General features: G+C 40.6%; 1 protein-coding gene across 1 annotated transcript; it reads left to right on the top strand.

Annotated features, from left to right (window-relative positions):
- Positions 1-8,557: 8,557 nt before the first annotated feature.
- Positions 8,558-11,078, top strand: LOC118750486. Its single transcript, XM_036485199.1, has 2 exons — positions 8,558-10,786; positions 10,846-11,078. Exon 1 carries the CDS (start codon positions 8,956-8,958, stop codon positions 10,351-10,353), a length of 1,398 nt encoding a protein of 465 aa, XP_036341092.1. The 5' UTR covers positions 8,558-8,955; the 3' UTR covers positions 10,354-10,786; positions 10,846-11,078.
- Positions 11,079-14,084: the final 3,006 nt, after the last annotated feature.

The following is a 14,084-nucleotide window of genomic DNA, read 5'->3' as shown; positions in this document are numbered from 1 at the left end:
TTAAGCAATTCCAAAACGGTTTGAAGCTTTTAAAAGGTAATAAATATTTCTATAAACTGTGCATACAACACTTTTTGCTAGGCCCTGTAGATTCAAAGATAACGAACAATCATGACCGATTTTTTCAATTTTTTTTGTAAAAATATAAAAAAAAATTGTACTTTGCGGGGAAGGATCTCGAAAACCTTTTATTTTTTTGCAGATTTTTTTTTTCTCCCAAAGGTCTGTTGTATTACAAAAAAAATAAGCTATCATCGAAGAAAATCGATGCAAAACTACGTAAGTTATAAGCGATCAAATAAAAATACCCAGGTTGCGCAACTTCAATGTATGTACCTATACATACATACATATATTAAAGGTATAAAGTGCAAGTGAGATATTATCCGGATAAACGAATAACACCATAACAATGATAACACTTTTTCTTTAAATAAATCAAATAGTACTTTTAATACTCGAATTGTATTATAGTAGGTAGAGTGGTTGCATCGAAAGGAAGAGTGGTTGGGTTCGAAACCTGCTGTAGGCATGTAGTTATAAACATGTATTTCCGTCAGTTATGGGTAAGTATGCAGGTAGATTTTCAAAATTATAAGACACAGAAAATTTCTAAAGCCTACATCTAAAACAGGTAGTATTTTCTTTTCCCGGCTTGTTATAAAAACGAACCTTTCTGTCTAGGTAAGATTTGATTTTTTCAATTTTATTCTTGTTCCGAGTATAAATATGAGTTAATGCGCTTTGAAACCTCATAACATCTTCAAGGCTCGCCGGAGATAGTTCAGTTCAAATCAAAACCGTGATTTATTAAAAAAAATAAAATGAGTAAAAGGACGCGAGAATTTGAGTGTAATAAGGATCCAGATATGTTCTGTTTCATGTGTGGCCAATATACTATCATAAGGCGACGACGAGTGTTCTCAGATCATATCAAAACTTTATACTCCAAGTATTTTGGAATTGAGCCTAAAAATGCTGAAAAACCATGGACACCGAACACTTTGTGTACATCGTGTCGAGTAGAATTGATTCAGTGGGAATCAGGACAACAAACAAAATTTGATACACCAATGATATGGAGAGAATCTACTTGCCATTCAATAGAGTGTTATATTTGTCAAACAAAAGTACTTGGCGTTGGAAGATCAAGAGGAGTAACCTATGCTAGCGTACCTACAGTGACATTACCAGTACTACATTCAACGGCAGTTGCGGATCCAGTTCCATTGTCAACAGTAACATCTGAGTGCGGGGGATCAAGTTGTACTGAATTTCGCATGGAAAACGAAAGAAACGTTCTGTCACAAGCACAACTTAATGATTGGATAAGAGATTTGGAACTATCCAAGGAAAAGGCCGAGATCCACACTTCTCGTATGCAACAATTTAAATTTGTGTCATCCGATGTTAAGGTGACATATAGTAGAACTCGTCACGAACCATTTTCCAAACACTATACCAAGAAAGACAGTATATGCTACTGCAACGACATCCCTGGTTTATTCAAAGAGTTTGGTCAAACATATGATTCAAAAGAGTGGCGATTGTTCATAGACGGCAATAAACTGAGTTTGAAGGCTGTATTATTGCATATTGGTAACAAAAAGCCTTCTATCCCGATTGCACATGCAGTAAATACAAAGGAAACCTACGAGGAAATGCAAAAAATACTCAAATTTATCAAATATGAAGAGCATGATTGGAAAATATGTTCTGATCTCAAAGTCGTTGCAATGCTATGCGGTCTACAAAGTGGCTACACCAAGCACTGCTGCTTCCTCTGCAAGTGGGATAGCCGAGCTCGTAAGGACCACTACGTCAGAAAGGATTGGCCAGAAAGAGTCGAGTTTACCGTTGGTGTGGATAACATCAAATACACCCCTCTTATCAAGAAAGAGAAAATCATACTTCCACCCTTACACATCAAGCTCGGTCTCATTAAAAACTTTGTTAAGGCTTTGGACAAAGAAGGCGAAGCATTCGACTATTTGAAAACAGTTTTTCCAGATATTTCTCAAGCCAAGATAAAGGAAGGTATTTTTGTTGGACCACAAATAAGAAAGTTGATCAACAATAATCAATTCAAAGGACTACTCTCATCAGTTGAGGCAGCAGCGTGGGAATCCTTTGAAAAGGTCGTTGCTTCTTTTCTCGGTAGACACAAAAGCCCTTACTACGAGCAGATAGTGAACGACCTAATCAATAATTATGCGAAAATGGGCGTAAATATGTCTTTAAAAATTCACTTTCTCCACTCACATTTGAGCTTTTTTCCGGCAAATCTTGGCGACGAAAGTGATGAACATGGCGAAAGGTTTCATCCGCAAATGAAATTAATTGAGAATCGATATCAAGAATTCTGGGACGTCGCAATGATGGGTGATTACTGCTGGTTTCTCATAAGAGAAACCGATCCTAAACTGAATAAGCGTCAAAGTAGAACACATAATTATTTCGACAACATAGTAAAATCAAATTAAGATAAAGATTGTTAGAATATAGTGTAAACATAAATAAATTTAAAAAAAAAGTTAAAAATATGGGTAATTTCATTCATAAATTGAACTTTTAACTCAATAGAAACAGAGCATAGCTAGATATTTCACTCTTCTTTCTACCATACATACGTTTTGAGGTATACGTTGAAATTGCGCAACCTGGGTATTTTTATTTGATCGCTTATAACTTACGTAGTTTTGCATCGATTTTTTTCGATGACACCTTATTTTTTTTGTAATATAACAGAGCTTAGGGAGAAAAAAAAAATCTGCAAAAAAATAAAAGGTTTTTGAGATCCTTCCCCGCAAAGTACAATTTTTTTTATATTTTTACAAAAAAAATTGAAAAAATCGGTAATGATTGTTCGTTATCTTTGAATCTACAGGGCCTAGCAAAAAGTGTTGTATGCACAGCTTATAGAAAATTTTATTACCTTTTAAAAGCTTCAAACCGTTTTGGAATTGCTTAATTCGTTCTTGAGATATATATGATTAAGTGGACCCAATTTTTTTTTTTTTGCAAAAACGGTAAATTGCAAATATCTCAAAAACGGTACCATAAAATTAAAAATAACCTTGATTTTCGGAATCAGGGGGTGATTTTACATACGAATTTCATAACGGCGTCTCTGGTAAATTTTGGCCGTCGACCAGTGTAATTAAGATGGCTTTGAAATGAGAACTTCGAGTCAAAGACCACCCCAAGATCAGTGATTTTGGAAGCAATGCTTAGTTGTGAGCCTGCAATATAATATGAAGTAGGGATAGGAGAACGGGATTTGGAATAGGAGACATGGGAGCATTTTTTAATATTTAAGGGAAGCATATTTTTCTGGCACCAAGCTACAACATTGTCTAGATCACTCTGAAACTTCAACGAGTCAGCGGAACACGTAATACTACTAAAAATCTTCATGTCATCAGCATACAAAAGAAATTTTGAAAATTTAAAGCAACTAGTAATATCATTGATGAAAATCACAAAAAGAATAGGCCCTAAAATGCTTCCCTGAGGAACGCCTGAAGAAGCAATGAAAGAGTACGACGACACCCCGTCAACTACAACTGAACAAGATCGATTTGAGAGATACGATTTGATCCAGCTTAAAAAACTTGAGTGGAAGCCAAAACTCTGTAACTTCGATAACAATATACGATGGTTAACTTTATCAAACGCTTTCGAAAAATCCGTATACACGGTGTCAACTTGGGCCCGGTTACTAAAAGCTTCAATGCAGTATTCGGAGAAAACTGCTAAATTAGAAGTAGTTGATCTCCCCGACATGAAACCATGCTGATCTACTGAGATGAGACGACTAATGGAAAAGAAAATTTTATTATTTATTATACATTCAAAAAGTTTTGAGACAGTTGAAATTTTGGAAATAGGACGATAATTGGTGATATCATTTTTATTGCCCGATTTAAAAATTGGCGTAATAAGGGAGATTTTCCACGCATCAATGAAAACGCCTTGCTCAAGAGACTTATTAAAAAGCAGCCATATTGGGTAGGCGAGAGCTGAACAATTCTTAAAAAGGTGAGACGACAAACCATCAACATCAGTCTGCGACGACAGTTTGATTTGACGAATCCCCAGTTCAACATCGTCTAAAGAGATTTCAAGAGCCCCAAAGTTTAGCGCGGAACCACTAGCACCAAACCCACTGTAAAAATCACTACTACTCAAATTAGAGTCAGCCTCAAAATTCGAGCTGAAAAAATCCGCAAAGAGATTTGCAGCTACTAATGCTGAATCAGCTTGTGTATCTTTATAAAATACAGCAGAGGGAATACTCGAACACGATTTTTTAGACTTCACAAAACGCCAAAAAGCTTTCGGATTCAGTTTAATATCCTCTTCGAATTTTCTTATATAATTCTGCTTCAAGACTTTACTCAATGATTTAAACTCGTTCAAATATTTTAAATACATTTCTTTGTAAAAAGGAAACCTTGAATTTTTAAATTTTTTGAAAAACTTGTTTCTCAAATTCTTAAGTTTTTTCAACTCCTTCGTGAACCAAGGAATTTTGTAAACTTTTTTCTTTACTTTAGGAATGTGCTCACTACAAATACAACTTAGATTATACTTAAGAATATTGAAACAACCGGTAGCATCAACCTCAGTAAATAGCGTATCCCAATCAATAGAGTCAATTGCCGCATTAACCACATCAACATCATAATTCTTAAAACAAAACTTGGAAATTGTATCCTCTACGTAAGTATTAAACTCATAAAATTCCAAATGAAGAACCAGCGGAACATGATGCGGACCAGGATTGGACAAAGGGTCTAAACATTCCTGGAGGCAAAAATTCATGTTATCACTTAAAAATACGAGATCCAATATTCTATGAAGACTGTTATTAAAACTGTTGATCTGACTAAGGTCACATCTTGAAAACCCGTCACATAAATATGTTTCAGCAAACGAATTTGAAGACTTTGGAAGAAGCCCCCTACTATTGTCAAAAGTAGACCACTCTAAATTACTGAGGTTGAAGTCGCCAATTACGCAAACATTTTCATGACTAGATGCTAAGGCTAAAATATTATCAACATGCTCTTTATAAAGTAAGTCGCTACTAGAAGGAGGTATATAAGAAGCACAAATTAAAAGTTTAGAGACTCCATGAACAGAAATGCAGAGAATATTCAATAGGGAATCAGTATTCGGCATAGGCACCAAAGTCGCACGAAATTTTCGTCGAACCGCAATTAAAACGCCTCCTCCTCTAGACAGACCAGTTTTTAATGCGTCGCGATCTTTACGAAAAACGCAATATAAATTTTCATCGAAGAATTCACCATCCATAAAGGTATCATTAAGCCAAGTCTCAACTATTACAAAGATATCATAATCCAGGTTTGAACTCATCATAAAGAGTGAGTCGGATTTGGTTCTTAGGCCTGATACATTTTGAAAGTAAATTTTAAGACCTTTGTGAGAATGTGTATTTACTAAATCCCGTGTTGAGGTGGCCCGTCCTTGCGAAAAGAACGAAACGGCCGTATCTGAACATTCGTAGGGCAGATGCTGGCGTTAACTACCTTATCGTAGAAGGAGAGCGGCACGCCAAGTTTAAAACTAACTTTAACCAACTCTTGAATATCAACATCCCGCTTAACGAGGGCATAGCACACCACAAACTTAGGGTGTATAATATATAGTTTGGAAAATGTAAAGAATGGTACCATATTCCCAATCATTTTCCCGAATTTAAGAAAAATTATCGAAACGGTAAAGAACATTTGCGGAAGAAACATTTTTGTAGAACTCTCTTATTCATAGGAGGGAACCGAAAATCCAATCGTGGGCCTTTGGCATATCATGAAGACGAATTGAGTTCTAGAGGATGTTCGGTGCAATGTTATCGAAGCAGAACCATTACCGAAGTTTATAAATTTTTTGTCGGAGCGCGCAAATGACTTATAGAAAGCGGAGAAGACTCTTCATGATATTACTATAAAACATTTCTTCTAAATTTTTAGTTTTTAAAAAATATTTTCTTAATTTATTACAACCAAAGTTATGTACATATGTATTACTAATTTTCCTCCCAAACTAACAAAAGTATAAAAATTCCTAAAAATACGAAAGTTCATGTTTTTATGATAGGCTAGATTTCAATGTCCTCAACTGTATATTGAAAACACAAATGTCATTTGACTTATGGCATGTGAATTTGTGGTTGCCACATCCAACAAATTGTACTTATTGATCAATATTATTGAAGATTTGACGAAGATTTAACTTAAATCTACCGCCTTTCGTGATTTTATTTTATATGGTAAATCTCAAAAGATTTAACGCCAAATCTCGTCAGAGGGCTAAATCTTCATTAAATCTCAAAATGGAGACATAGTATAAGATTGTTGCGGGGCAGATAAGTTATTTCAATAAGTTCAATATTTATTGAATTGGTAATATGTTAATAAAATTTAAAATAAAATAAATGAAAATAATGTATCATAAATTAAAATGAAATAAAATTAAAAATCAATCCGCGCAAACATCAAATCCACTATTTGTGGGCTTTCTCTTTGAAATTTTTTCTATTCATTGTTTTTTTTTCAATTGATCTTAGTTTTATTCTTACAATTTTTGATTTAACTGCGCGTTTTTATAACGTTTGATACTTGACATCTTTCTTCAAATCAACCTCAAATGAATTTCAAAAGTAAAATTTAAACCTCGTTTTCAATTTGAGAATCATTTGAAAAAAACATTTGATATCAAATTGAGAATTACATTTTTCTCAAACGTTTGAAACTGTGTTTGCTGGAGTTCTACCGACGTTGGGCATGACTAATGTAACCAACCGTACTTCTTTCGGAAGTACAGTACTTCTTTTTTCGCTCTTGTACTTCGTACTTCGAAGTACAGTCAAATGTACTTCTTTGCGATATTTTGTACTTCGGGAGGGAGATTCTATAACCAGTTAGCAACAATTTTCGGATCGCTATCGCACTTTTTGACGCATGATATAAATGTTTTTGCGTCAAAAAGTGCAATAGCGATTCGAAAATTTTCGCTAACTGGTTACATAATCTCCCCCAGGTCCTGTTCTTCTCCGTTCTTCTGTAGATTCGTCACATGGCCTGGACGATAAATTCGTTCAAACCATGAAAGTCGGCGGGTGCCGATGGCATCATATCTGCGCAGCTGGAGGTTGAAACCAACCTAATAAGTTTCCTTCGTGACAGAACTGTCGCGGCGAAGTGGGGGAGTCAATGGGAGCCCTCCTAAAGGTGGTGTTCTCTCGCCCCTGCCCTGGATTGCGGTTGTAAACGACCTTCTAGAGGAACTGGAAAAGTGGGCTGTCGGGTGATCGCCTATGTAGATGATGTGGAACTTTTGGTTAAGGGACGATTTCTGTACACCCTTTTTATTCTAGCTCAAGGTTACCTGAACCAGGTAACTAGGTTGGCGATCAACGGTGGCTGTCGTAGAAGCCTAATATTCAAGAAGAAGTTGAAGTGGAATCATCTCCACACTTTCTTTTAGACTGTCCAACCTTCGCGGGGCTTAGATGGAAACATTTGGGCTCGCACTTGTGAACAAACACTGAGCTCTCAGGGATCGAAATTAGCCGCATTCGAAATTTCGTAATCGGCTCGCGGCGTTAACGTAACTCAACCTAATCTGTACTTTTTTGAGCTAAGAAATAGTTGGTCACATTAGGCATGACTGATTTAGATGCATGAATGCATTTATAGGTGTGTACATATGTGTATACATTCGTATGTATGTAAATAATCATTTGTATGCATATATGCATACATTAGGGGTGTTGGTTTAATTCGAGATGGTGTATGTTGACTTAAATTGAAAAAATTAAATTAAAATTAAATAAATTCGAATAAAATAAAATATATTTAAATTAAATAAAGTAAATTCAAATAAAATAAAATAAATTCAAATAAAATATAATAAAATATATTTAAATAAATTAAAATAAAATAAAATAAAATATATTTAAATAAATTAAAATTAAATTAAATAAATTCAAATAAAATAAAATAAAATATATTTAAATAAAATAAAATAAATTTAAATTAAAATAAAATAAATTTAAATTAAAATAAAATAAATTCAAATAAAATAAAATATATTAAAATAAAATAAAATAAATTAAAATAAAATAAAGTAAAATAAAATAAATTTAAATCAAATCAAATAAATTAAAATAAAATAAATTTAAGTAAAATAATACAAAATTTAGATACAAATAAAATTTAAATAAATGTATGAATGTGAATGTATTTATAATGTATATATTGTTACATGTTTATATGTGTATATGCACATATGTATGAATATATGTATATGTAGCGCCGTATACATAAACACACGTCCATACATATGTGAAATATATGTCCCTTATTGTAGATAACTCCTGCTAGGTTGATTTTAATGCCGTTTAATTCCATGGTATAGGGGTATAGATCCTTTATGGTTGGCGAAAATCCTCCTAGATATATCCTCCAAGCGGGTGCCGACTGGGCAATGGGGATCGTTGCTTACACCGCTGTGGCAAGGTAGGCTTGTTCCTATGGCTGCAGTGGTGCAAGCAGGCGGGGCCTAGCCAAGGCCGAGGTATAAACTCCCCTGCTTCATCTAGGTCTGGTGGTAGGCCGTACGTGCTCGCCCGAGGGGGGCTGGGGTGGGCATACTTAGGCTATTTCTAGGGGGTACCTGGCGGTAGGTATAAAACGCCCCCCTAATCCAGGGTGTCATGCGTCACCGTGCCCATTGGATGGTTTGCAGTCAGGGGGTTTTCCGACTGTATTCTAACGGCGCCTCCCGGATACCTGTCCGCCTCCGGGAGTAACGGTGGACTTACCTCAGCATGGGGCTCTGCTGAGGCCGACCGTTTTTCCCCTTACCCATATATTCGGTCGCCGAACGGTTTCGGCTCAGTAGGCGACCAACGAACCAGAAATAATGAATTCAAAAAATGTAGCCCCGGATCCCTGCACGGGTAAAAATGCCGCCGACGGACACGGCGTTAAAGTCTGTCTAAAAACGACATCTTCGGTAGCCGCTGGAGCGGTCCCGAAGGAGCCTAAACGGCTAACCGTACTAAATGTTGCGCCCGGCGTCAGTAGCAACAAACCCCTGGTGGGTAGTGGTCAACTGGCGTCTGGGTTGCAAGCGGAGCCTGCACGGCCAATTGACCTCTCGTGCCAGTCGTCCACATCTCTGGAAGCTGCGAGTACACCCCTTGAGGGCAGCTCCAAAGCGGCGCCGGGAGAAGGCGATACTGGCACCCGGAAGTCCTGCACGGACAGCACCACCGACCGCAAGCCCCTTGAGGGTAAGAAGTCGGATCAACGCAAAGGCGTCCCAGGTCCCAGTGGTTCGAGGACCAAAAAAGAAGTCCGACCAGCAGTCAGGGCGAAGAGGGACAGAAGAGCCGCTTCTAGACTACTGAGGAAGTTCGGCAATGACCCGGTTCCCGAGAGTATGAGGGAAGTGGTTGAGAGGGCGAGGGGCGTTCTCTGCGAAAGTCGTGAGCGACCTCAGGAAGGAAATGCCGCCAACAAACCTGCACCCACTCACTCTCGTCCTAGGGAGCTGGGCAGCAAAAGGCAACGGTCAGCAGACAACGTGGATGCTGCTCCTAAGAGGCCCAAAACCTCTAACGCTAACAGCCCTCTTAATCCTCCAAGGGCACTGAGGGCTTTCAGTGATGTGGCCAAGGACCACTTGATCCTGGCAGTTATGGATAGGGGGCACCCGGAAGGAAACCTGACGGCCGACAACTGGAGGTCCGTCCTGGTGGGTCTCTGCCGGGTGTACAAGGAGATTCTCCGGAAAAATCCTGGCCCTGCGCCAACTGTCCGCGATGCTGGTCTCTACCAAGGCCGCATCAAATTAGTTTCCTGCGCTGATGAACGGTCGGCGCGACTTTATAAGGAAGCAATTTCTTCTCTTGGGGAACTGTGGCCCAGCGCTGACTTGGTGGCAGTGCACAGGGATGAAATCCCTTGTAAGCCGCGAGCCAGAGCCTGGGTCCCAGAGGAACCCTCGAGTAATGAGGAGATTCTGGATATCATCCAGGTCTCAAATGATGCACTACCAGCCCTTGATTGGAAAGTAGTGAAGGTCAGCGAGGTTAGGGAGCAGCAACGTTACATCATCTTGGTGATAAACGATGAGTCTCTCCCGATCCTTGCTGACTGCAAGGGAGTAATTAGCTACGGCTTTTACTCCATTACCCTCAAAACCCAAAAAGGGAATGAGGGTAAAATGATAGAGCCGGGGAACACCGAGGGTGAACCCGAGGCGGACAATCTTCCGCCTAAAGGCGGCCCTATATCTGGAGCAGAAAACGCCTGAGCGGTCCTGCTTCTAACCAAGAGGTCCAGGAGGTTCTCGAGGCCACTTTCCCGGTGGTGAGGTCAGACGCGGCAGCGGAAACAGATAGCGATACGCAATCTGTTTCTGGTGACGGATCGGTACTTAACCGGTGGTCGAGGGAGTTCGGGAACCTGCTTCTGACGTCGGATTCAGAGGACGCCGATGATACCATCGTTGAGGCGTTCGATAGAACCCCGCCAGAAGTGATGGACGGGGACGATATTTTATAAGCTGTGGATGAAGGTTCTACAAATAAACCTTCATCACTCTAAAGCAGCTTCTGCAGCTCTGCTCCTGCACCTTAGTGATAGAGGGGAGGAGCTAGTTTTTGTCCAGGAGCCCTGGGTTGTTAGGCACAGGGTTTGTGGACTTAATTCTGATGCTTACCGCATAGTGTCGGCACCTGTGGCAGGTAAGATCAGGGCATGTATATTAATCAAAAAAAGTATTTCTTATAATTTACTCACACAGTTCAGCGATGAAGATACGGTGAGCATCTCTGTGGAAAGCCAATCCACAACACTCTGGCTGGTCAGTACCTACATGGTCTACGATCGCCAAGACTGCCCTCCCGCTCGGTTACTGGACGTGGTGAAAGAGGCCAACTCGAGGAAGTTTCCCATAGTTATCGGAGCCGATGCAAATGCGCATCACGCGGTATGGGGATCTACCGACATCAACCCGAGGGGTGAGTTGTTACTTGATTTTATATTATTGTATAATCTAGCCATCTGTAATATTGGTGATAAACCCACTTTTGTAACCTCAAATAGGAAGGAGGTATTATATATTACCTTATCGTCTAGCGCTTTCTTTGAGAGTATTAGGGAGTGGAAGGTACTGAGCGACCATTCATTCTCTGATCACATGTATCTCTCATTTGTAATCTCCTTTGAACTTCCGGCCTCGGCCGCTTACAGAAACAAGAGACGTACTGACTGGACTAAGTTTAGGAAAGTACTCTCGGGGAATTTGCTCAACAAGGCTTCTCTCAGTAAGCTAGGCTTACTGTGCCCACCTGATGAAGCGGAGCTTTCTGTCGCAAACCTTGCTTCTCTCGGTGAGTTAGGCTCATCGGAACAAATTGAAGATGCCGTTGATTGCATTACCGAAGCCTGTAATTCGGCCTTATCTGCTTCCTGCCCACTTGTACTTCCGAGAGGAAAGAAGAAGCCACACTGGTGGAGCAAAGAAATCGCCTCTCTAAGGAAGGAAAGCAGGATACTCTTTAATGCGGCAAAGCGCGATGGTTCTTGGGCTGCATATAAGGCAGCAGGAAAGCCCAAAGGGACTCCTGGAAGGATTACTGCGATAGTATAGAGGGTCAGTCGGAGGGAAATCGCCTGCGAAAGGTGCTTGCGAAAAGTCCGACGAACCCGATGTATATTCAGAAACCAAATGGTGACTGGACGTCATCTCGTGAGGAAATGCTTGAAATCCTAATGAACGCGCATTTTCCAGGATGTACTGCGGAGCCCAACACCGCGGCTATTATCTCTGAACGGCCGTTGACTTCAGCGGACTTCATTGATGTACAAAGGGTAGACTGGGCCATAAAGTCCTTCCAGCCCTACAAATCTCCAGGTATGGATGGTATCTTCCCTGCCCAACTTCAGTCAGCATCTGACGTGTTTTGTCCGATACTTGTCTTAATCTATAAGGCTTGTATCAAGCTTAGTTTCATACCCAAGGGTTGGACCCTGGCGATAGTTGTGTTTATTCCCAAGGGAGGTAGACCCTCCCACGTTAAACCAAGTGACTTTCGACCGATAAGCCTTACTTCTTTCTTTCTCAAGGTTCTGGAAAGACTTGTAGACTTGCAGATCCGACAGGAAATTGATGTAAATAATCTCTCTAGCTGTCAACACGCCTACTGGAAAGGTAGATCTGTGGATACAGCTTTGCATAGTATTGTCAGCACCATTGAAAAGACTCTCGCTTTTAAGGAATTTGCACTAGGCGTGTTCCTGGACATCGAGGGTGCCTTCAATAATGTTCTCCCGGGAGCGGTCCTTCAAGCCCTAGCTCACCTTGGGCTGGATCACCCTATGGTTGAGTTTGTTCGTCGCCTCTTAGGCAGTAGAACTATTTACTCGGAGATGGGGGAGGTATCTATAACAAGATATGCAAGTCGCGGAACCCCACAAGGCGGTGTTCTCTCCCCACTTCTTTGGAATCTAACTGTGCTACCCTGCTGTCACGGTTGCAAGGCACAGGTTGCCAAGTCATTGCTTACGGGGATGATCTTGCCCTGACGGCAATTGGTAAGCACCCCCAAGTTCTATGTGACTTAGTTCAAGGCGCCTTACGCGTCGTGGATACCTGCTCCAAAGAAGTAGGACTTAGTGTCAATCCGGCAAAAACGGCCATGGTTCTGTTTTCAAAGAAAACGAAAGCTGTCCGGCTACAACCTCCTTCCTTGAACGGTATCGTACTGACTTTCTCGGAGGAGGTTAGATATCTGGGCGTTATTCTTGACAGAAAGTTAACTTGGTGGCGCAATATAGAAGAGCGCTGCAAGAAAGCTATAACTGCTATGTATGCCTGTAAATCGGCGATTGGGGAAAAATGGGGATTGAAGCCTCATATTGTGAACTGGATGTACACAGCGGTTGTGCGTCCCATTCTATTCTACGGCATAACGGTTTGGTGGCCGTCCGTAGATAAATCTACAATAAGAAACAAATTAACAGCGGTCCAAAGGGTGGCGTGCATGATGATCACGGGTGCGTTACCATCGACGCCGACTAAAGCCCTAGAGACCTTGCTTCACTTGCTACCTGTGGACCTATATGGTAAACTACAGGCAAGCTGTAATGCTATTAGATTAAATGCGCTAATCAAATGGAGTGACACGAGGTTTGGGCACTCTAGAATCTTGGAAAATCTTCCAGATGACTTTAGGCGCCTGGACTACACAGTCCCGCCTACGGGACTAAAGAATTATTTCCGGACAAGGATCCCCTCAAGGGAAGAATGGGAGGAGGATTCGGTCCTGATATCGTATTCTGACTCAACAGCCATCTACACTGATGGCTCCAAGTTGGATCTGAAGGTAGGAAGTGGGGTATACTCGCAAGAACTCTCACTTAGCCTCAGTTTCCGTCTGCCAGATCTATGCAGCGTTTTTCAGGCTGAACTAACAGCAATAAATGAAGCTGCAAGTTGGCTGATCGATTCTCTAATTAATCTGAAGGCGGTAACAATCTTATCTGACAGCCAAGCGGCTATTAAAGCACTTAATAGTGACAAAAAGGAACCTTGTTGCCTGCAATCAGTACAGCCCGTAATGCGGGCATTCCGCTATCTTCTTGCAAGCTCTGGCTTGAGAATAACTTCGTCGGACAGGCTAATATAAGATGGTCTGCGGAGCCTACTTGCAGGATAGCAAGACATATCTGGCCTAAGCTTGACAAGCGTAGATCTCACCCTCTTCTCCACTTGGAGCGACCACTGTTGCGGCATGTTATTGGAGTTCTCACCGGGCATTGCCTGATGGGAATCCACGCCACTAGAATGGGTTTGCGGTCAAACGACTACTGTCGTAGCTGCCGCGATGAGGAGGAAATCGAAAGCGTGGAGCACTACTTATGCCACTGTCCTGCTCTGGCTAGAGCTCGCCGATGCTCGTTCCTCCATTATTCTTTTGAATGTCTGGCCGAACTGGATTCAGCCAGTGTCTATGACTTTGTGCGCTTCATCAGAGCAAC

This window comes from Rhagoletis pomonella, unplaced genomic scaffold, assembly GCF_013731165.1.
Source record: "Rhagoletis pomonella isolate Grant_MI unplaced genomic scaffold, Rhpom_1.0 Rhpom_scaffold_00266, whole genome shotgun sequence".
In the NCBI taxonomy this organism is placed as follows: domain Eukaryota; kingdom Metazoa; phylum Arthropoda; class Insecta; order Diptera; family Tephritidae; genus Rhagoletis; species Rhagoletis pomonella.
This window is presented reverse-complemented; position numbering and strand designations above follow the sequence as displayed.

Bases quoted from the DNA above. Each gene is read 5' to 3' on its own strand.
- LOC118750486 (XM_036485199.1), top strand. From the start codon at position 8,956: ATGAATTCAAAAAATGTAGCCCCGGATCCCTGCACGGGTAAAAATGCC.